This window comes from Bos taurus, chromosome 1, assembly GCF_002263795.3.
Source record: "Bos taurus isolate L1 Dominette 01449 registration number 42190680 breed Hereford chromosome 1, ARS-UCD2.0, whole genome shotgun sequence".
NCBI lineage: Eukaryota > Metazoa > Chordata > Mammalia > Artiodactyla > Bovidae > Bos > Bos taurus.
This window is the reverse complement of record NC_037328.1, coordinates 95,630,695-95,654,708: the sequence shown is the minus strand read 5'-3', so window position 1 is coordinate 95,654,708 and position 24,014 is coordinate 95,630,695. Positions and strand designations below refer to the sequence as shown.

General features: G+C 40.8%; 1 protein-coding gene and 1 long non-coding RNA gene across 5 annotated transcripts; one reads left to right on the top strand and one right to left on the bottom strand.

Annotated features, from left to right (window-relative positions):
* The first annotated feature begins 4,272 nt into the window (after window positions 1–4,272).
* On the top strand, window positions 4,273–23,801 carry TMEM212 (transmembrane protein 212). Of its 3 annotated transcripts, none has more exons than XM_010801391.4 (4): window positions 4,275–4,522; window positions 13,544–13,603; window positions 14,567–14,890; window positions 19,120–23,801. In XM_010801391.4, the coding sequence occupies exons 1-4, from the start codon at window positions 4,364–4,366 to the stop codon at window positions 19,150–19,152; spliced, it is 576 nt and encodes a 191-aa protein (XP_010799693.1). In that variant the 5' UTR covers window positions 4,275–4,363; the 3' UTR covers window positions 19,153–23,801. The 3 variants fall into 3 exon arrangements, with proteins under 3 accessions (XP_059744570.1, XP_010799693.1, XP_005201763.1); XM_005201706.5 differs by having other exon boundaries at window positions 4,278–4,522; window positions 23,515–23,801; XM_059888587.1 differs by having other exon boundaries at window positions 4,273–4,522; window positions 14,567–23,801.
* Window positions 13,246–16,139, bottom strand: LOC132345699 (uncharacterized). Of its 2 annotated transcripts, XR_009495174.1 has the most exons (5): window positions 16,054–16,139; window positions 15,589–15,668; window positions 14,699–14,866; window positions 14,049–14,124; window positions 13,246–13,600 (listed from the first exon to the last, which is right to left on the bottom strand). It is a non-coding gene; the product is annotated as an uncharacterized lncRNA (long non-coding RNA). The 2 variants fall into 2 exon arrangements; XR_009495173.1 differs by lacking the exons at window positions 14,049–14,124; window positions 16,054–16,139.
* Window positions 23,802–24,014: the final 213 nt, after the last annotated feature.

Here is a 24,014-nt window from a genome sequence, read left to right as displayed (position 1 = left end):
ACTGTATTTGAGATTCCACATATAAGTGACATCATATGGTATTTGTCTTTCTCTTTCCCATTTTCTTCAGTTAGTATGATAATCTCTAGGTCCACGCATGTTGCTGCAAATGGCATTACTTCATTCTTCTCTATGGCTGAGTAATATCCCATTGTATATGTATACCACATCTTTACCCATTCATCTGTCATTATTTGTCTCCATGCCTCGGCTACTGTAAAAAGTGCTGCTATGCACATAGTGGTGCATGTGTCTTTTCAAATTGTAGTTTATTCTGAGTATAAGCCTAGGAATGGGATTACTGGATCATATGACAACTCTATTTTTAGTGCTTTGAGGAACCTCCATACTGTTTTCCATAGTAGCTGCACTAATTTACATTCCCACCAACAGCGAAAGAAGGTGGAAACCTGGTCTTTCTGATGCTAAATGCCATGCTATTTCTGCTGCAGGAGCTACCTCTCAGATGTGTAAAAAAATGAAGCTGGTCACCAGAAGCTGCAAATGTCTGTCTAGTCAAGGCTATGGTTTTTCCTGTGGTCATGTATGGATGTGAGAGTTGGACTATAAAGAAAACTGAGTGCCGAAGAATTGATGCTTTTGAACTGTGGTGTTGGAGAAGACTCTGGAGAGTCCCTTGGACTGCAAGGAGATCCAACCAGTCCATTCTGAAGGAGATCAGCCCTGGGATTTCTTTGGAAGGACTGATGCTAAAGCTGAAACTCCAGTACTTTGGCCACCTGATGCAAAGAGCTGACTCATTTGAGAAGACCCTGATGCTGGGAAATATTGAGGGCAGGAGGAGAAGGGGACGACAGAGGATGAGATGGTTGGATGGCATCACTGACTCAATGGACATGAGTTTGGGTGAACTCCGGGAGTTGCTGATGGACAGGGAGGCCTGGCACGCTGAAGTTCATGGGGTTGCAAAGAGTCAGACACTACTGAGCAACTGAACTGAACTGAACCTGAAACTGCTGGGGAAATAAAACATTTTCTCTCCATCTCTTGTTTAGAGCTCCATTTTCTTTCATCTTGGGAAAATGGACCCCTTCTGCGGCTTTGAAACCTACTTTTAAAAAACGCATGACTTGAGCACACACAAAGCTATTACTTCTCATATGTGAAGGAATGTACTTAGAGAAGTGGAGGATGTCCAAATCATCCTCTCTCTCTCAGCATCACTGACATTATCTCATCTCTTTAGGGTTCCAGGTTATATTTCATTTCCTTTCTTTCTCCTTTTTTTTTTTTTTTGCAGGGAGTGGATGGGTGAGAGCTGAAATCAAAGCATCAATTCATTTAGGAGCTTTTATTTTTCTAGTGGCAAAATTGGATTGAAGAGTTTGGTGGAATGTCTACCATTCTTCCCTGAGCCACAACAGTGAAGGGGAAGGAAGGCTCAGCAAAGCAGCCTCCAAAGACCTTGACAAACACCATCTCCACCAGGGATTGCAGAACCGCCTTCCAGTAAGTTATTGCCAGAAGGAAGGGAGGGGCCCTGGACGGGCAGCGACCCTGTGAGCCTCGCTGGCTGCCAGACCCTGGGAAGAGGAGATATGGCCAGTCTGAGAGGAAGCCTGGGCCGGGAGCAGAATTACACTTCTCTTCTTTCCCGATAGCTGCCCTCCCTACACATCTTCTTGCTTTCATGAAATCAGTGTGGAAAGAAATCACGAGGAAAGATTTCCTCGGTCAGGGAAAACACACAGAGAAATCCTGAGTTCTCCTTCTGCCCCTTCTCTTTGTTACAGTAAGTGGTGACGACTTTTCTAATCACTAGTAAGTTCAGGGTTACAGGTCACAATGGCAGAGTCAGGGTTAGCCTGTCAGCGTCACTACCCTGAAAAAGCACCCCCCAGACTGAAACAAAAACTATTCCTTTTGTTTGCCATCTTTGTACTGTTTAACATGAATGTTTCAACAGTCTTTATTTTCCAAACATGCAAACGGGAGAGAGTGATCTGACCCACAGTACACTGACATACCATGTAGCTATAACCTTGAGATAAAAAGTAAAGGAAAAAGTCAAAACAGCTCAAACCAAACAAGTTTTTCTTCAGTCCCAGACCCCTTGCCTGTGTAACAAAGGAACGCACTGACATTAGCACACACTGGCCGTGGTGCACAGGCACAGAGCTACAGGGAGGCAGACCTGTGGGACCGCAATTGCATAGCTGGGAAGTCGAATGGATTCATCAATTTAACAAGTGTATCCTATGTGTCTACTCTGTGCTAGACATGATTCTAGGTGTTGGCAATATCTTATACACCTAGGGGATTTATAAGACGTACAAGGCCTCTGATCATGTGGAACTTACCTAGTGGCACTGGTAGGGGGAGAGGGGAATGAGAGACTACACTCACAGTGTTGAGAGGAGATGGAAAATAACAGCTATAGTGGAAAGTCTGAGCTGGTTTTCTGAATTCTATATATCTAGAGATGCAACTTCTTCAAAATCTGGGTGACACTGTGGAATGGTGATTAAGACAGAAAAAGGGAGAGGATCAGAGAGAAGCTTCTCTCCTCAGCTGTACCCACGAGCATCCTTTGGGAGCTTTTCCAAGCTATCAGCAAAGGTCAAACATAGTGTCTGTAAGATGACAGATAAGAGAAACAATGAAAACTGTGCCTTTGTCTCTTACTTCTGAAAGAACTCCAAAGATGGAACATCCTGATAAAATAACAGGTATCTTCTCAGGCATCTTTGCTATTTGGAGGTCAGTGCTATGGAGAAGGAAATGGCACCCCACTCCAGTATTCTTGCCTGGAGAATCCCAGGGACGGCAGAGCCTGGTGGGTTGCAGTCCATGGGGTCGCTGAGAGTTGGACATGACTGAGCGACCTCACTTTCACTTTTCACTTTCATGCATTGGAGAAGGAAATGGCAACCCACTCCAGTGTTCTTGCCTGGAGAATCCCAGGGACGGGGGAGACTGGTGGGCTGCCGTCTCTGGGGTCGCACAGAGACAGACACGACTGAAGCGACTTAGCCGCAGCTATGGAGGAGGGCATGGCCACCCACTCCAGTATTCTTGCCTGAAGAATCCCAGGGTCAGAGGAGCCTGGCAGGCTACAGTCCTTGGGGTCACAAAGAGTCGGACACAACTGAGTGACTGAGCATGCATGCTCAGTGCTACACATTTTACCTGTATTGGCTCATTTAATCCTCACAACCATCACCTAGTAAGATAAATGCTAATTTTGTTCCCATTCCCCAAATGAAAAAACAGTCCTAGAAAATCTAAGTGACTTGCCCTTGCTTAAGGACGTATCCCTTGTAGAGATTGGAACTAGGACAGGATCCTAGCTGTTGGACTCCAAAAGCCTTGTTCTACACCACAATCTTTCCATCAACAAAATTATTTTCCTCATTTTATTTAAAGAAAAAGAGAAAAGGTACTAACATTGCATAGGCTATTTAATCACAAGTCGTCTGAAAGTGGTCTGTGTTTTCCAGATGTTATCTTGAAGGAGATGGTCAAACCTGTCCTTTGAGTCAAAAGCAAATACAAGTCACTTTCTCACAACACATGAAAATTAAGAGATGAACTTTTGTGATTGCTTAAATGTTGATGAGCCCATCATCTAAATTTTGAATTACAATTTGTGGAGATCAATAATTCAACCAAATAATGAATTACTCCTCAAAGTTTATTTTGTAACTGCACACATTTCCATCTTTGCCCTTTACTTGATAATTGAATTAACAATAAATTAACTGAGGTGAAGCTGGTTTAGTGAAAACAATGTAGAAGTCCCTAATGAAGCTTGTGCCGGTTGGGGGATAAATTCATATCAAAAATTCAAAAATTATAAGTAGAACTGAACTTTGAAGGGATGGAGAGGTCTTGCTTTTGCTTTAAATCATTTAAATTAAATGTACTGAAAAATGATCAGAGTGCTTATTTTTACTTTGTTTTGTGGGAAATTGTGCTGGGAAAGTGGATCTATTGTGCACAAAGGATGTTGGCTTTCTGCTGCAACCACCAGGCAGGTTGAGTTGAGAAACAATTAGCTCAGTCAGCAAGCCTTTGAATCTGATTAAGCCAGGAAGTGGTCACTCCCCACGACAGGGCAGAATGAAGGGAATGAAGGCGGTGGCCCAAAACAAGGAATGATCTCTCTGTCTCTGTCTGAAGTATTAGAATTTATTGTGTCAAATTTATGTCGAGGATTATTTCACTCCATTTTGTTATTATTTCACTAAAAACAAATATAATCTTGTTTCCAAGTGGATCAACAGTCCACATGTGTCATGGCTACTGTCTCTTAGAAACTTCTGTTTATCAAGGCCTGACATACTCTCATGTTTTGGTAACGGGACGTCTTTGAGACCCAGGACCCAAATCACAGAGGAAAATGCAGCATTTATACCAGTCTGCTGGCTGGGTTCTCATTACTCTGGGGGCTCTCAGTGTATTCTCTGGAGTTATTGCTTTCTTCCCAGTCTTTTCCTGCAAGTTTTGGTTCACGGGATGGAGTGTCTGGATTGCCTGTCCCATTTGGAATGGAGTTTTGGTAGGAAAATATTTTAATATTAATGTTTTTATTACATGTGTTGAGAGAATAAAGGAAAAAGGGAGGGGAAAGTGGGATGAGAATGATACATCTTTTAAAGTTTTTCAACAACATGAAGACATAAAAATTCTACAGAAAATCAGATTGTACCTTAGAACATTGATTTCTATTAGTTATCTTTTAAAATATAAGTATTTCTTAATGTCATTTAATCATGTATACAGTATATCAGGTGGCATTAGTGGCAAACCTGCCTGCCAATGCAGGAGACATAAGAGACATTGGTTCAATCTCTGGGTTGGGAAGATTCCCTGAAGGAGGGCATGGCAGCCCTCTCTGGTATTCTTGCCTGGAGAATCCCATGGACACAAGAGCCTGGTGGGCTTCAGTCTGTGCGGTTGCAAAGAGTCGGACATGGCTGAAGTGACTTAGCATGCACACACACACAATGTATCAGATATACTATAATGAAATGCTATTCTCTCAAAAGTTACTTTATTTTACTCTTATCACCTTGACATTCTGAGAAATTGGAATCTATCTTTCAAAATCTGAGTGTAGAAAAAAAATACAAACCATGAAAAATAATTTTTAAATGAAGAACAAAGTAAAATGATTTTCAGGCAAATACTTTTATTAGAAACACTAAGGTTGTGTTTATGTGACCAAAAAGTTTGCAAGCCCCAAACCTTAGTTCTCCCATCCTTTTCTTTGAACAAAACTGTTTGCACTGAAAGTAACTGAAGAAGTTGGGTGATGGGCTTCACTAGCTTCATGTGTTGCCAAACCTGCATGTGCCAAATACACGTGGATACCAAGTAACTGCTCAGTGTCTGCCTGTTAAATGGTCTCACAGATGAACCATCATACTGGTACCTCAGCTTCTGGGTCAAAGAAACAAACACACTTAGCCTTGGAGTAGGTGGTAGCATGATGGAAGAGGAGTTACAGAGGCCTGAACATTCAACAAATCCTTCTCTCATTGTTTCCCGGGATGCCTGATACTCATTATTGGAAACTAGATAATTCGATTTTGAAACTTGTTGATCTTATGGAGTTTTCTCTTACAATATAGCCACTGTTGAGAGGGGCAATATCTTGTCCTTTTTCTAAGATTTTTTTCATGTGGACCGTTTTAAAAGTCTTTATTGAATTCGTTACAATATTCCTTCTGTTTTATGTTTTTTTTTTGTTTTTGTCTTTTTGGCTGTGGGGCATGTGGGATCTTAGTTTCCTGACCAGGAATTGAACCCTCACCCCTCTGCATTGGAAGGGGAAGCCTTCAGGGAATTCCCTTAAGTCTTTTTAAAAAAAATCAAACTTTAATGGAGATATCATTTAAAAGAAAATCCCTAGGAAATATCATTTTAATTTATTTATTAAATAAATATATATTGATAGCCTACTACAATCTTGAGTTACAATGGAAAGTAAAATAAAGTCTTGCTATTAAAGGCACACAGTCTAGGGGGCTTTAATGATGGTGTGCAGATGGAGGAACACTGGATGGGAGGAGCAAGGAACTGAACGTGGAAACCACTTGATGGCATTTTTCTTTTCTTTATTTAACACATTTTTTTTACAACCACCACCCAAGTGTTGAACTTTTCCTCTTTCCCCCAACCCCTACCACAAACCACACAGTCATTCAAGAAAATGTTTATTAAACATCTACTAGAATGCAGAGATGACAGTTACACTTATACAAAAGACTACCAACTTCTTTGTTGGTGATCCAGAGTAAGAAAAGTATTTTACATCAAGACGTGAAATGTACATAAATAAATCTTTCAAGGGAAAAAGATAGATATTGAAACATACATATAACTAGATTTATAGAACAAAAGATTCACACACAAAAAAATACTTTAGTTTCTGTGTGAAGCAAATTCTCATATTTTCTATTCAATATTAAAAAGAAAATTCTGACTTTACAATTGACCCAGAGTTTAACAAAACCATGGTTTATAGTTCAACCCTGTGTCCCTTTCTTATACATCTTTGCTTATCCCTGCTGGGTCTATCATAATATAGTCAACAGATATTGGTGATTTGATTTAGTTCACAAATTATTGAATATAAGCTTTCTACACCAAACATCTGTTTCACTAATCATGCTTCATTTAGCTAATCAGGCCCAGAGAAATGATATGGTAGCACAGAACTAGTCAGTGGCTCTTTGATTTTGAGAGTGACAGCATAGGGAAGTAGAGTCAGAGAGTTAGGGTTTGAGAAGGTGGGCGTTGTTCAAGGCCTGACTTTGACATTCTTGGTATGTAGTCAAGAGCAGGGCCCTCATTCAGCTGGTTCTTCATTGCCTTTACCTTTAGAACATGGACTTTCACAGCTAGAGCGCCCATGTGAAACTGTCTAACCTAAGAGGCTCAGAGAGAAGGAACACAATTTGAACAAAGACTTCATAATAAAGAGTTTTGCCAATTTTAAAGCCCTACAAATGCTAGTTAATACCATGCTTTTGATTTATGCCCCACTCTGTCCAAGCCCTTTGTTCCTAATCCCTTGCACCTGCCTCACTCTCCCATTCTGTTCCCTGATGACATGCTGAGTTCCCTATCATGTTACCTCCTGGACCTCACCTCCTACCACTCTACTTTTAGCTCATTTCTTTCCCATCACATTCCAAGGTGTGTCTGCCTCAGGGCCTTTGCACTGCCAGTTCTCTGTCTGAAGCCTTTTCTCACACAGCTTATTCTCTAACTTCCTTCACTTCTTGGGTCAAATGTCACTTTCTCACAGATGCCCTCCCTCATTGCTGTATTTAAAATTATAAACCTCCCCCACATTGGTATTCTCAGTCTCTCATACATTGTTCTATTTTTCACCCATGGCCCTTAATACCATCTAATATACCATGTAATTGACTTATTTATTGTCACACTTCCCCCCAAATGTGCATGGTACAAAGGCAGGATTTTTTTTAATCTATTTTATTCACTGCTATATGTCCAACACTTAAAACAGAGTGAGTAAATATCATGCTAGATATTCAGTAAATATTGCCTGATATTTGCCAGTGTTTGCCTGATATTTGCCTGATATTGCCAGTGTTAAATGAGTGGTGAATCACATGCTCTCCATTTTGATAGATCAAAACTCCTTATACAGTTGAACTCTGATTAGACTGCAAAGAATAAAGGTCCAGCTGATATTTATACTGAAGCAGGAAAAAAAACCCTCATGAGAAGGAAAGCAATAAGAAAGCTCACTCTTTCAATAATATCTAAATTTGGAACAGTCTGATTTTTTTTTTTCCTAGTGAGTTTTCATAGTAAACCACAGCTCTGTCTGATCAGGGTCAATCTCAAAAGGTCTCTGACTCATCCTACAGCCATCTCTGCCAATCACTTCTCAACTTGTGTGTGGAATGTATCTTCCTTTGGTGGAAAGATGACTTTTACACTTCAATAATATTTTCTTTTGAAAATGACTCCATATCTCTTTTGAGATTAGAAGAGAGACATTTTTAGAAGTCGTCTATACTTTGTATTTGTTTGGTGACTTTCATTCAAGGCTTTCTAGTCTTCACAAATATTCATTTTCAGACTCTCACCTCAATTTGGACAGCAACGTGATAGGCAGTTTTCCTTGGATTTCTGATGTAGGTTATTTAAAGGTATCAGCTGCTAGAAAGTGCGCAGCAAGGAGATCATAGTGCCTTAAGGACTGAGCTCCACTTTAATCCTGGAAAACCTGGCCTGTAGATCAAATTCTGATGAAGAGACTGAAGTGGAGTGAATTTAAAAACAAGACCTAAAGCCTGCAGGGTCCAGTGGCTTGGCCAGCAGTGAGCAGCGGTGCTGCACCCACAGTCCTGCTTGGAGATAGGAACTTTGGAGAAAAGCCGGCTAGACTCATTCATGCAATCTCCAGTTTCATCAACCATTAGAGAAGGGGCTTGATGGCACCAAATGCTTAAGACTCTTATAGCGTCAGCAGTCCTGTGATTTCCAACCAGCCAATGGTCTGTTTTCCACTTAGATCACCTAAGCTTTTTGAAGCTTAATTTGTCCAAAAATGTAATCATATTACCACCAAAAGTACTTATTTCTTCTTCTGACTTGATAGTCTTTGAACTCAATTTCAAACTCTCAAGTGAATTTTGACTTAATCCTTTCCTCTAGCTTTCCTGGTGGCTCAGATGGTAAAGCATCTGCCTGCAATGTGGGAGACCTGAGTTCGATCCCTGTGTTGGGAAGATCTGGAGAAGGAAATGGCATCCCACTCCAGTATTCTTGCCTGGAGAATCCCATAGATGGAGGAGCCTGGTGTAGGTCTTTGCAACCATGGGGTCGCAAAGAATTGGACACGACTGAGCGACTTCACTTTCATTTTCCTTCACTTTCCTCTAGTGTTTCGCAAACTGAAACGTGCATATGAACCAACTAGCACACTTGTGGCCAGTGTGCACATGCGTGCTCAGTTGGGTCCACCTCTCTACAACTCCATGGACAGAGCAATGCCAGGCTCCTGCATCCATGGGATTCTCAATGCAAGAATACTGGAATGGGTTGCCATTCGCTTCTCCAGGGGATCTTCCTGAGCCAGGGATTGAACTTGTGTCTCCTGTGTCTCCTGCATTGGTGGGCAATTTCTTTACCACTGAGCCACCTGGGAAGCCAAATCAACTAGAGATTTTTTTTTTTTTCTTTCTTTTTAAAAAAATTATTTATTTTTTAATATAAATTCACTTATTTTAATTGGAGGTTAATTACTTTACAATATTGTATTGGTTTTGCCATACATCAACATGAATCCGCCACAGGTGTACACATGTTCCCCATCCTGAACCCCCCTTCCTCCTCCCTCCCCATACCATCATCCCTCTGGGTCATTCCAGTGCACCAGCCCCAAGCATCCAGTATCATGCATTGAACCTGGACTGGTGATTCATTTCATATATGATATTATACATGTTTCAATGCCATTCTCCCAAATCATCCCACCCTCTCCCTCTCCCACAGAGTCCAAAAGACTGCTCTATACATCTGTGTCTCTTTTGCTGTCTCGCATACAGGGTTATCATTACCATCTTTCTAAATTTCATATATATGTGTGGAGATTCCTTAAAAAACTGGAAATAGAACTGCCTTATGACCCAGCAATCCCGCTACTGGGCATATACACCAAGGAAACCAGAATTGAAAGAGACACGTGTACCCCAATGTTCATCACAGCACTGTTTATAATAGCCAGGACATGGAAGCAACCTAGATGCCCATTAGCAGATGAATGGATAAGAAAGCTGTGGTACATATACACAATGGAGTATATTACTCAGCCATTAATACATTTAATACATTTGAATCAGTTCTAATGAGGTGGATGAAACTGGAGCCTACTATACAGAGTGAAGTAAGCCAGAAAGAAAAACACCAATACAACTAAAGATTTTGTTAAAAATGTCAGCTCTGATTCTATGACTCTAAAGGGCAATTGAGATTCTGCATGTCTGACAAGTTCCCAAGAGATGAGATACTACTGGTCCTTAAGACTGTACTCAGGGCAGCAACACACTAATCCAGCCCATTTCAGCCCTACTTCCACCCCACCACGTCCAATCCACTGCCAAGTAACTGGTATTTTTCCCACGAGGCAAAATCGCTGTGTTCTTTTCCTTTTTTGTTCTCACTGCGCAACCCCGCCAACCTCCTTACCACTTCCCACCCCACTCAGGTTTTACGCCTTGAAACTTTGATAGCTAAACTGAGAATCTGTGTGTTAGTGGATTATAAAATCAAGCTGTGGGGTAGTGAGTATTTAAACATATAGAATAGAATCAAACAGAAAAGAGTTATATCACATAATAAAGTTATGTGTTATCATGTAAAAATATTTATAACTTGGCCATGACGCAAAATATGTATCTTACTATGGGTAGAGGTTTAAAGAAAAAGCTTGAAGAGCAGGGTCTTACAGAGATCTCTAGGTCTTACTCCATACCTATCCAGCATGCAACAAATGGCTTATCTTTCTAAACCTCTGCTGTGTCCATCTAGTCCTGTCTTTGAAAATCTTCAGTGTCGCTTCATCATCCAAAGTTCAGGTTTGTTAGCCTGGATTTTGAGGCCCTCCTCCACTTGGCCTCTTGTGGCTTTCAAGCCTGGTTTCCTACTCCTCTCTGCCAGGGACTGACCCTCTGATGGTCCTGGCTCCTCTCACCTTTCATTCCCCAAGCACGCCTGCCATGTTCCCCCCTGTGTATATGAGGTCCCAGCTGCCTGCACTGCCCTTTCCTCTGTCTCTCCCACTGAAATCACAACCATCCTTCAAGCAATCGCCTCCATCAGCGATTGTCCCCCGGAAGTGGTATCTTGTCACCAACCTCTTCCCACACAGAAAGTACTCACTCTTCCTGCCTAATTTTGTGGACATTCTTATGTCCTTCCTTTCACATCTGGACTGTAAATTCCGTTTAGAGTTGGAGCCATGGTTTGTATAATTATTGCTTGGTGAGCTTGCCTTTCTTATTTAGCTTCTCTGTGCCTCAGTTAAAAACTAGAAAATGATTTCCTCCTAGGGTCATTCATTGTGAGGATTAAATGAATTAACACTCGTAAAGTGTTTGGTAGAACGCCTGGTATCCAGTTAGTGCACAATAAACTCTCAATGTTATTATTGTTATTCCATTGGCATAGTGCCTATCATGAACCAGTACCCCCAAAATAGATGTCTGTAAGTGCGTAAATTAATCCATATTATTAGGATTCCTCTAAAAGTTTCTATTTCTGCTGTGAAGCTCTCTGCTTCCTTCAATTCATCTGCTTCTGGGAACTGCATCCTTACTGGGGCCATTTAAAGATTTAGTGGGAGGGTTCACAATTAGCATGCAGAATATGAGCAGCAACTTTTGCCAGACCCAAGTAATGTCCCTCAAGCTGCTCCCAGAGAACAGGTCCACAGCCAGATGAGAAGGCAGAGGCTGCAGGGCTGGGTCATCCTCTGCACTCACACCCTCCCCAACCACAGCCTCCCCTCTGCCTTTCCTCACAACCGGACCGCCCCTCTCTGCCCAACTCTTCACCTCTCAAAATGTCATCATTTCCTTTTCCCAATTGACTTCTCTTCCCTATTCTCAAATCTCTCTTTTTAAAATTCTTTTCCTTTTCCCTATCTAAAAATATATATTTTTTTGTAATGAAAGGAGGCAAGGGGAAAGCCTGTGACTCTTGGGGGAACACCCTCACTCCATGTCCCACCCACAGCCAGGCACCAAAAGAGATGGGTGTGCTTGGGTCCTGAGTCACCATCTTCAGGGTGGATTGAACAAGTTACTGAATGGCATTCATACGCCAACCTCCCCCATGAAAGATCTTTTTCAAAGTTTTGTGTAAACAAAGCAAAATTCAAGCTGGCAGCTACAACAGAAATAACAGGCAGCTGCAATTCTGCAGGATTTTTCAACTTTTAAAAGGAAAGAAATGGTTTGTGCCAATGTAGTTAAGGCAATCTAGAATGTAAGCATCTGATAATGTCAGTTATCTACTTGGACTTCAATCAGGAGAGGTGTCTCCTTTGCTTTTTATTTCGTTTGCTTTAGAGTTTCTCATGCGTGGAGGAGTGACGTGTCAGTTGAGCGCTTTGCCTCTGAACGCAGAGATTGGCCCCAGGCTTAGCATCAGTGCTACAGTTGCTCTTAATAATTCTCTTGTTTTGTTGTACTATTTATGCTGGCTCAACCTCCATAGGGTCGCTTGGAAACTTTCCTCTTGCAGAATCAAGCCCAACCTCGTTTGACTACAGATGGTTCTGTTTTTATCCATGGGAGTTTAATGGGATGGTGATGCCAAATCTGGAATTTCAGGCTTAGCTGCATGAGAAGTGTTGTGTGAGTGTATGTGTGTGTGCTTTTCCCCCTCACTCTCAAATTCTCTAAATCCAATATTCAAAATAGAATATGCCAGGAAGATGAAAATCTGTTTCTCAAAACAATAAATATACTAGACCTGGAGCTACAAAAAGTCACATCCCACAAAACCATTTTGGTAAGAACTCTGATTTTTTTTTCTCCTTAAATTTGTTGATACCATACAGTGAAGTTTATTTCTCTGTCTTAAACTGTAAAATTTTAAAATCCTAAATTATAACTATTTTTAGTCCTGTCCTCATTCTATATCTTATTTTAGGCACATCTCTTCCTGGTTTTCTCTCTCAACCTCAAAACATTCCTTGCACAGGGACAAATTATTTATGGGTTGGGAATAAGCAATTTCTGGATTCAGTGGCCACAAAGGTCTCCATCAGACCCAGTGCCAAATCGAAGATGAGTCCAGAATTTTTCCCCACTGTCTGTTACTCAATTCTGATGACACCATTCCCTCCTTTGTCGAACTATTTTCATTCTGCATTTGGGACCTTTTTCTTCAACGGAGACTGTTAAAAAAAATCTCTTTTGGAAAGTTGGACACCACTGCCCCTAGAACCATAAATGCCCCGTCATGCATTTATTCTAATGATAATTTTTATTACTTGAAAAATAGAGATCATGGATTTGTATCCCACCAGCAGGGCAAGCCTGCAAAATCTCTGAAGAAAGCAAACAGTAGAAGATATGCTACTGGGAGGGTTTGTCGGGGGTCAAGGGGTGGGGTGGGGAGGAAGTTTTGTGACACATTTCCATTCCAGTTCCTTCTGTTTGTAATTTTAGCAATTTGTGAGAAAAAAGAACAATAGACTATTAATCAAAATAAAACATATGGCAAGGGTTATAAAGCCAAGCTTTTATTGCAGTGACATCTTACAGTAGTAAAGGTTATAACTGTGATGGCAATGGCAAGATGGAAAATTTAAAAAATGAGCCTGTGTGAATCGTGTCTTTGTGACACTGACGGCTTCTTTTCCTCATTGGCATCACTGATGAGGAGGTGAACAAAGCCATAAACCCACTTAGCTATCTGCAATTCCTTCCAGTTCGTGATAAAGTTGTCAAACTGTGAAGCAGATTGAACTCTTTCCAGAGGCACCTTCTCTCATGGATGTTGTTTCACCATGTTCCTTTTACAGGCCGTCACAACTGGTATCCTCCTACTGTTGGCTCACAAAGAGTGGACACAGAGATACCTGGTAAATACATAGATGTCAAGTAAAGTGGTAGAGTAAGTTTGAAGGTCAAATCTCTACTAGTTCAGGATAGAACACAAAGAATGTGATTTCTGATTAAAACTGACTTTTGTCTAATTTATGCCTTATTATAATGCATTTCAATAAAACACTGTTTTAAATGACTAATTTTTATCTGATACCTGCTCTAAGCATTTTCTACAAGTTACTGATTATGGTATTTAAGTATTTGATTAACAGTTTGGGAAGAACAGAACCAGTGTTAGTCTTCCTGAATTACATTTTGCAAAAATGGATCTGTAGTCTTGTCTGTTTTAATGATTCATTTTCAAGTTCTCAATTGCTGTTTGGGATCTCTTTCCAATCTCTCTACTGCTTCTCCCATAAAAAGGATGAAAAGTCTGTGTCTTGCATTTCAACAGCATAGAGTCAAGTACAGAAAGACTACCTTGAGCAGATTATAGCTCCTCTTCCCATGGCCACAGCAGAGCTTCTGAAACTTTATGTGTGAGTTACCTGGGGTTCTGGTTAAAATGCAGATTCTGACTCAGAAGATCTGCAAGAGACTGAGATTCTCCATTTCTAATAAGCTCCCAGAGGGTGTCAGTTCTCCAGGACCATGGACCACACCCTGAATAACCAAGTCCTAGAGTAAGGCAGGGATTCTGTTCACTCATTTCTGTTTTTCCCACCCTAGACTGGTTCTCAACATGGGATAGGAGATAAATAAATGTTTCTTGAATGGAGTTGATTTCATTTCTGCCCCAGTGGGTTGATATGTTATTCTCTCATATTGAAGGGTCAAGAGGAAAACAAAAGGACCTAAAGAGGTAGCTGTAAACCATTTCTTCTTCATTTCCCAGTAGGAAAGATTAATAGGCAGCCTCTCTTTTTCCCTCGTGTTGCTAAGAAGCTTCTAAAACATCGAGCTCCCAAAGTAATCATCTGTTTATGTTTTATTTTCAGTGGGAAGCTAGTTTCACCTTTGTGATTCTGAGCATGATGGGATGCCCACTTCATTTTACAGTAGCCTTGGTTTCTGCTCTCCTTGGCCCGTATTGCTTCTACTCACTCTCAGGGATTGCAGGGATCAATTACCTCGGTTATGCAGTTGCTTTTCCTTTTCCGTATGCAAAATTCCCATCAGTCTGTGTGGACCCACCGCACTATGAAGAGTACCACCTGACACTGCAAGCCTTCGACCTGTGCCTGAGCTCTGCCATGCTCTGTGTCTCCCTGACAGCGTTCATCACACTTTCTGCAAGACTTATCCAGAATGGACATGTCAATGTAAGTTTCCAGAACAGGGCAGACACTTCTTGTTCCATTTTAAATGCTAACATGGAAAGTTTGGTATATTAATACTTGATCTGTCTCTCTTATTTACCTGTGTATCTTGTATAACCAAAATTTTCCCCCTCTTTCTACTTCTACCCCAGCCAAGAGACTGATTTACATCAACATCAGATTCAGCTTTCTTTTTCCAAAAGGGCTGATAATAATATTAATGATATGATAATAGAAATATAAACTGAATATTTAGTATGTGTCCATTTCACAGATAGTAAATGGAGGCTAAAGAGTTCACACGACTTGCCCAGCTTATCACACAGCTTAGTGGATAGTAAGACCAGATTCAGACTTCAGAGCTATTTCTCTTCATTAGGCCAGATTTACCCTGGGCTCCCTCATCACCCGCCTTGCATCCTCTGCTCCTCTGCCAGACCATTAAGATGTAAGGCTTTGGCTTCCTTGAGGGTTAGAGTGGGTTTATTGGAAGAATAGCATAAGTGACTTCTGGTTCAAAATTCCTATGGTTGATACTGGGTCCCTCTTTTGTGGGTTGAACAGCCTATCCCTAAAAAGAGATATTTCCCACTACAGACTCTTATACTGGCCTTATGGTTCAAGTTAGGATTATATCAGGGTCAAGTAAATTTGGGTTATGTTAGCCAATTTTTTTCTAGTTTTATCCTATCAACACCGACCAGTAAAGCTGGAAGACAAGAATTTGGCACTCTCGATGCCTTTTGTGGTCAGTCTTGTCCTCTTCAATGTCTTCATAAATCTGCAAAGGAAATCCTGTACATTCTTAGGAACAGAGTTGATTTTACAAGCAACTCTCTGAGAAATAAGGCAAGCATACCAAAATCACCACCCCCACTGTACTGCCAGAGCAGTTTAGTATTTGAGATCCCTCCCTTGTGGCGAATGACCTAACTTTCTAGAGTCATTTGTTAAAAGGAACATATGCCTAGGAGAACCACCCATTAAAGAGTTGACAGTCATAACCCCTTCACATGGGTGGCTAATCAGACATCTGGCTATCATTTTAGGCAGAACCCCCACAACATTGAGGTTTAACCTCGGGTGGAGGATAGGGAAAAAAGAATGAAAAAAATATATGCAGAGCATGGTAAGACAGCCCCATGGAAACCCAACAGTGAGACCACCTAAAGTGCCTGGAGAGAGAGAAAATTAATTGAAAGCAGAGAAAGATTCTGTGACTTCACAGATTTTTGCCTTTGTCCATCTTGCTCAGAACAGTTTCCAGGTGTGTGGTTTCTGTGCTGAGTTCAGGACCCGGTAGAACTGCAACATGCTACTCAAAGGGGTTCAATGACATCAGAAACACCCAGTGTTCTTGTGAAACTAGGTTTCAGAATCCTTTCCAGGTTCTTTCACACTACATCAGAAATTCTGGGGTTGGAGGCAGGGAATGTGCATTTTTAACACACGTCCCAAGAGATTCTGATGAAAATTCTCTTCCTAGCACAAGCTTTACTTAATATCACTACTGAACAGAATTTCAGTTATACAACTTACATAAAATGGAGTACTAGTGTGGTTGAGGGTTCTAGATAAATTTAATAAGCATGTCTTTGATGAATGTTCTTAGATGACTTGATGCTATTTAATCTGTAGGGGTGGAAAATCACATTTCATTAGCAAGGATGAGTGGCTGACATAATGGGATATGATGTCCTATATTAATAAATAGACCACTGTTGCCCCGAGCCCAAAAGAAATATGTGTAGCCTGAACAAACCTTTGTTATCATGAAGAAATCTCAGCTACATTAGGTACAGTTTTCAGCAGTAGAATAAATGGATCGTTTATCAAAACTCTAGAAAACAGACAACTTTTTTAGAAGGAAAGGTGGATCATTTGTTGGGATACAGAATTCTACATAGTGACTCTACTTTTAATGAACCTTCATGTAGTTGTGTTGTTAGATTCCCTACATGCTGAACTGGATAAGTAATATTTAAAAATTTTTATTTAAAACTAATAAACATTGCAAAATATGCTGCTGATTCACACTTTTTCATATAAACAAAACAGTGAAAATGCTTTTAAAAGCTTCACTTTCAAGTGTCTGCCTGAAAATTAAAATTCTCTTGTGTAAATATACTACATAGCAGGAAACTCTGGAGAAGGCAATGGCACCCCACTCCGGTACTCTTGCTTGGAAAGTCCCATAAACAGAGGAGCCTGGTGGGCTGCAGTCCATGGGGTCACTGAGGGTCGGACACGACTGAGCGACTTCACTTTCACTTTTCGCTTTCACGCACTGGAGAAGGAAATGGCAACCCACTCCAGCGTTCTTACCTGGAGAATCCCAGGGACGGAGAAGCCTGGTAGACTGCCGTCTATGGGGTCGCACAGAGTTGGACACGACTGAAGTGACTTAGCAGCAGTAGCAGCAGCAGCAGAAAACTCAAAAGCTATGAAAAATCATAAAAAATAAAAAGAAGAAAGTGGTGGTTTGAAGGAGGATTTGGGGGAAATTATGGTTGTACTGTAGAACAAAATCAATTTTTTTTCAGATCCATATGTAACAGTCAATATTATGTGGAAAAATATTCCCTCCTAAGGATTTGTTTCTGTAAGTTCAAAAACATGTTTTCAAAAATGAATCAAGTACCCCCTTAGGAATCACCACATTCTTTATTTCTTCCTTCCTGTGCCTTTTCAGTTCAGTAGAATTGAAGTCATTTCATGTCCCAGTCAGCTCAGCTGCTGTTAAAAAATGCCATAGACTGGGTGGCTTAACCAACACATATTTATTTCTCACAGTTCCAGAGACTGGAAGTCAAGATCAAAGTGCTAGCATGGTTGGTTTTGGTGAGGCCTTCTTCCTGGGTGTGGATGACTGCCTTCTCACTGAGTGAGCACATAGCCTTTCCAGGGCCCAGTTGTAGAGAAGAGCAATCTTATTGTCTCCTATTTCTTACAGACATTAATCTCACAGGAGCTCCACACGCATGACCTCATGTAAACTTCTCCCAAATGACTTACTGCAAAATACCATCACAGTGTGGGGATTAGGGTTTCAACATATGGATTGGGGAGGGGAGAGACACAAATAGTTGATAACATCTTACTGAAGGTCACACAGCGCTGGTGTATGAGCATGCAGTCAATTGGTACCCAACTAAAATAGGAAGAAGAAGTGTTTGAAAGAGGTGTGAAGGGTGTGATGATTTTGACAAACACGAAAGCATGGTGTGAGTGCTACAGACTAAATATTCGTGCATGTGCATGCATGCTAAGTTGCTTCAGTCATGTCTGACTCTTTGTGACTGTGACTGTAGCCTGCCAAGCTCCTCTGTCCAAGGACTTCTCCAGGCAAGAATACTGGAGTAGGCTGCCATTTCCTTCTCCAATGTTATCACCCCCCAAATTCTAAGCCCTAACCCCTACTGTGATGGTATTAAGAGATGTAGGTCTTTGGGCAGTAATTAGATTTGGATGAGGTCATGACAGTCATCAGAAACTCTGTGATGGGGTTCAGTTCAGTTCAGTTCAGTCGCTCAGTTGTGTCCAACTCTTTGCGACCCCATGAATTGCAGCACGCCAGGCTTCCCTGTCCATCACCAACTCCCGGAGTTCACTCAGACTCAGGTCCATCGAGTCAGTGATGCCATCCAGCCATCTCATCCTCTGTCATCCCCTTCTCCTCCTGCCCCCAGTCACTCCCAGCATCAGAGTCTTTTCCAATGAGTCAACTCTTCGCATGAGGTGGCCAAAGTACTGGAGTTTCAGCTTTAGCATCATTCCTATCAAAGAAATCCCAGGACTGATCCCCTTTAGGATGGACTGGTTTGATCTCCTTGCAGTCCAAGGGACTCTCAACAGTCTTCTCCAACACCACAGGTCAAAAGCATCAATTCTTCGGTGCTCAGCTTTCTTCACAGTCCAACTCTCACATCCATACATGACCACTGGAAAAACCATAGCCTTGACTAGACGGACCTTTGTTGGCAAAGTAATGTCTCTGGTTTTGAATATGCTATCTAGGTTGGTCATAACTTTTCTTCCAAGGAGTAAGCGTCTTTTAATTTCATGGCTGCAGTCACCATCTGCGGTGATTTTGGAGCCCAGAAAAATAAAGTCTGACACTGTTTCCACTGTTTCCCCATCTATTTCCCATGAAGTGATGGGACCAGAGATGGGGTTAGTGCCCTTATAAGAAAATGAAAAGACCAGTGCTTTTTCTCTCTTCCCCAAAACAGTATACAGCAAGAAGGGGACCATCTACAAACTAGGAAGTGGGCTCCTACCAGACACTGAATCTGTTGACACCTTGATCTTGGAAGTCCAGCCGCCAGAACTGTAACAAATATCTGAGGCTTAAGCCATCCATTCCCTGGTTGTATGTTATAGCAGTCCAGGCTGACCAAGACAGTGAGTCCTTCCAAATTTGTAGGGCCTCATGGGAAGGGGTGGAGCTGGGAAAGGACTGAGAGTCCCCTGCTTGTGTGGCTCCATACAACAACACACTGAAGTGATCCTGTGGGCTTAGCACTCAGTGCATGGGGCAAATGAGCACCACATAAAATTTAAGTTGAAAAATTAAAATGCAAAACAACCATAGCTGAAATTGTCTACATTCTTGGTTCGGTAAGTAATAAAGTGATGAGAAAGGAAAGAATTGGGATGCCAGAAAGACTGCAGCTGTCCCCTGCAGCTACTCTGCCCCTCCTCCATGGAATGGAATGGCTTCATTTGTTTTCCTTTCATTATTCATTGTTATGTTTGGGTTTGTTTTTTTTTTTTTTAATGAAAGGGGGAAAGAAAATATTTTCCCCTTATCATGTGATACGATGGTTTTATTTTTTTTTAAATGAATTGAGAAATATTTGCCATAAAAGGTGTAGGTAAACCCTTTAAATGCAATTTAAAACATGGGGACAGATTATAAGTGGACGGCTTCCGTTTCTTCAAACTAAAGGCAGATTAGCAGCAATATACTGGTTCCTAATCTTCCAGAAAACCTACTCTGCATCATTAGCAATAGAAAAGTGTTTTGAAACAAGTTCATCTATAACTCTTCTTCTAAAGGTCTGAGGTTCCATGTGGGCTATATAGCAAGGTCTTTCTGGTGCCTCTGAGAACGAATCCCTTTGGGTAGATCCAGTAAAACTCAAGCAGGATCATGCAACTGTAAGAATGCACTGTGTTTCTTCCTCATAAATTCTATAGTGTGGTCTTCTCAAATTGGTCAGTAGAAAAATCAGAATCTAGGAAAAGAATCACAATGCGGGGTATCACTATTCCGTTTACCTCATAAGTTTGTTTGGAATAATAATAGTAGTTACATAAAACTGGGGAATAGAAGAATAACTATAGGTGCTATTTATTGGGCAGTTGCTGTTCATCAGATGCTTTGCTCACTGTATTCCTCACAACACTCCAAAGCTCATTGAACTCATTTCACAGAAGAGGAGGTCGAGGTATTCTTGTCAGATCAGGGTTCTCTCCCAGGGCTTGCAGGCCTGGAGGCCAGGTTCCTTGTTACTGGATCACACCTCTTAGGTGGTGTATCTCCAGTTTTACGTACTCCAAGTGACTTGGCATAATCATGCTTTTAATGGACAATTTTTCTTATGTTACTCACAGACCAAAATTAACTCATATTTTAGAAATGGAAGTATTTTCCCCAGGATATTTTCTTTCTATTTAATCAGTGGGACCATGCCAAGGGTGATAGCAACTTACTAAGAGAGGAAATGAACTAAAGTGTCCATTGTAATGTATTAAAATAAGCTTGATATTTTGTCAAAGAGGGAGCAATAGGTGGGGAGGGGTTAGCAACCAGAGAACTGCTTTCTGTTGAATTTTACTTTATATATTGTTTTGAGTTCAACATATTTTCCTTTTAACATGCACTCAATTGAAACATTTAATAAAAAATATCCTAATAGGCTTTCCCCCTTGTTCCTCACTTTCAATGTAAAATATTATTGTGAATATATTTTTAACAAATTTTAAATGTCATAGTTTTAAAAATTAGAAATAGACTTAAAAGAAAGAAGAAATTTTTATTTCATAACAGAGCAGAAACTTAAGTAGAAATCAGAAGCCTCCATTCCCTATAATCATGTAAATTCAGTTTTCAACAAAGAAAACTCAATTTCTGCTAGTGAATATTTCAGAATGACTGTAACGGTGCTAATCTATGAATACAAAGCCATTTAGGATTGCAACATTGTTGGCTGGACACTTTAAATTTTATTAATTGAAGGGAATACTTGACAGCTATTATTGGATGCCTGAGACCCCTCTTCAAATGAAAGAAGGGAGAGAAAGAGAGGAAGTAATGAGGGTGAAACATAATGGAGGCTTTGGGAGGTGAGGAACCAGTCCAGACATTATGACACTTCCTCTCCTGACAACTGTACCTCTCAAGTGTTTCTCTACTCTGTCCTCTTTTCTCTATACCAACCGTGGGGACCCTGGTTGGACTCCCATATTCTCTCACTCAGACTTCTTCACTTACAATCTCTTTCTTAAAAAGTATCCTCCACACAGGCACTAGAATGAACTCTCAAGTTCAGATCTGTTTGTATCATTCCCCTGCTTTCCCCTTCACACTCCTTCACATGACATCATGTGTACTCAAGCTCCTCTCTGAGCACGTGAGTTCCTCAAGTTCAGGGACTACGGTGAGCAAGAAAGGTGAGACTGGGAGTGTGAGAATCAAAAGAGGAAGAGAGAAGCAGGTTGCAATACTAAATGTCATTTTTATATCCTCTCTGTTCAGTTTAGTTCAATTGCTCAGTCGTGTCCGACTCTCTGCGACCCCATGAATCGCAGCACTCCAGGCCTCCCTGTCCATCACCAACTCCCAGAGTTTACCCAGACTCATGTCCGTCGAGTCGGTGATGCCATCCAGCCATCTAATCCTGTTGTCCCCTTCTCCTCCTGCCCCCAATCCCTCCCAGCATCAGAGTCTTTTCCAATAAGGCAACTTTTCGCATGAGGCCAATGTATTGGAGTTTCAGCCTCAGCATCAGTCCTTCCAATGAACACCCAGGACTGATCTCCTTTAGGACGGACTGGTTGGATCTCCTTGCAGTCCAAGGGACTCTCAAGAGTCTTCTCCAAAACCACAGTTCAAAAGCATCAATTCTTTGGCACTCAGCTTTCTTCATAGTCCAACTCTCACATCCATACATGACCACTGGAAAAACCATAGCCTTGACTAGACACACCTTTGTTGGCAAAGTAATGTCTCTGGTTTTCAATATGCTATCTAGGTTTGTCATAACTTTTCTTCCAAGGAGTAAGCGTCTTTTAATTTCATGGCTGCAGTCACCATCTGTAGTGATTTTGGAGCCCAGAAAAATAAAGTCTGACACTGTTTCCACTGTTTCCCCATCTATTTCCCATGAAGTGATGGAACTGGATGCCATGATCTTAGTTTTCTGAATGTTGAGGTTTAAGCCAACTTTTTCACTCTCCTCTTTCACTTTCATCAAGAGGCTTTTTAGTTCCTCTTCACTTTCTGCCCTAAGGGTGGTGTCATCTGCATATCTGAAGTTATTGATATTTCTCCTGGCAATCTTGATTCCAGCTTGTGCTTCTTCCAGCCCAGCGTTTCTCATGGTGTACTCTGCATATGAGTTAAATAAGCAGAGTGACAATATATAGCCTTGACGTACTCCTTTTCCTCTAGCCATAGCTAAAATCTTACTTAAACCTACAGCAGGAGAATTTTAAATGTAAAGACAATTTACATGTCATGGGGAAATTTACTATGGTCATGGAATCCAAGTAGAATCTCCAGAAATGAATACATAGAAAAGTAGATTTGGATTCTCTGCTGCACTCCATAGGGTCACAGAGAGTCGGACATGACTGAGCCACTGAAAAACAATAACAACCAGGGAGTGGTGGTTTACTGAAGAGTTGCTTTCAGTAGTAGGCTACACGAAGAACCTGATACATACTGTTTAAGTCAAACAGCTTGAAGGGTGATGGCTTCTTCTATCATCCACTATTTGAGTAGCCTTGAACAAATCAATATTGAAACCTCTTTGAGCCTGTTTCCCTGTTGGTAAAATGGAGACAACACCTACCTCACATGTTGAAAAATGAAATGATATAGTTACTATTAAGAGCCTCACACTGAGCATAGTATTTGACAAGTCCTCACGCGTTTGCTTTCTTCCCCTCGATTCTAATCAAATTTAAATTCTTGGCTCAGTCAAGATTTCAGAACGTGCCCTTTAGCCTTCTGTAATTATCAAAAAAACCCAAAGCAGACAAAATAAACAACAAATGACCAAAAGAGACAATGAACAGAGAGAGTCCCCACTCCATAGACAACCCTGCCCACAAAAGTAGTGGTTCTTCCAGACCGTTTCATGCGTATGCCAGATATTTTATGACACACGTAGTTCTTTTTTTATATTTCTCTGCCATGCCCCTCCACCAGTATCACCAATTTTGTTCTCTCTAGTGATTCCTCTTAAATCCTTAAGCGGTACCATGATGCTGTTACTTGAGTCATTCTTCACTGGGTTCCTGTGACATAAAAAAGGCTAAATTAAATGTCAGAAATGACACTCTATTTTCTTTGATAAATTGTAGAAATAAACAGTATTGTATTTTTTTCTTCCTAGGGTCAAAAGAATGGACAATAAATTTGAAGCAATGTTCCTCTTAAATTTGTCATATTTGTGACCATTATTTTGAGATATTTCTAAAATTATTTTGGTCTTTAAACTTTTTTCCTCTATGTTCTTATAAAGTAAAAATTGAAATAATTGTACACTTTAGCCCTTTGATGCTTAACCTTTTTCTGATTTATATGCTATGATACAAAAAGTGAAATTATGTCATTGTTGTCATAGAATTTTAAAATTTGAAATAGAAATAGAAGTGAATAAATGTTTTAAGTTCCTCTTGTTCTTTGTGTGATGTTCCGTTAAACTGTAATTTCATATTATCCAAATTAAGGAAATGCTTTTCAGCCTTTCTTCATTGCCATTACGGAAGTGATTCTAAATCTTCAAAGCACAATTGAATTGTGGGCATAATGAGAAAGGTCTCCTGCAGGAGGCCTATGGCCCTCCCTCCTGACCTCTCTATAGCTGGTCTTTGGCACTTAGGACAAACAGTT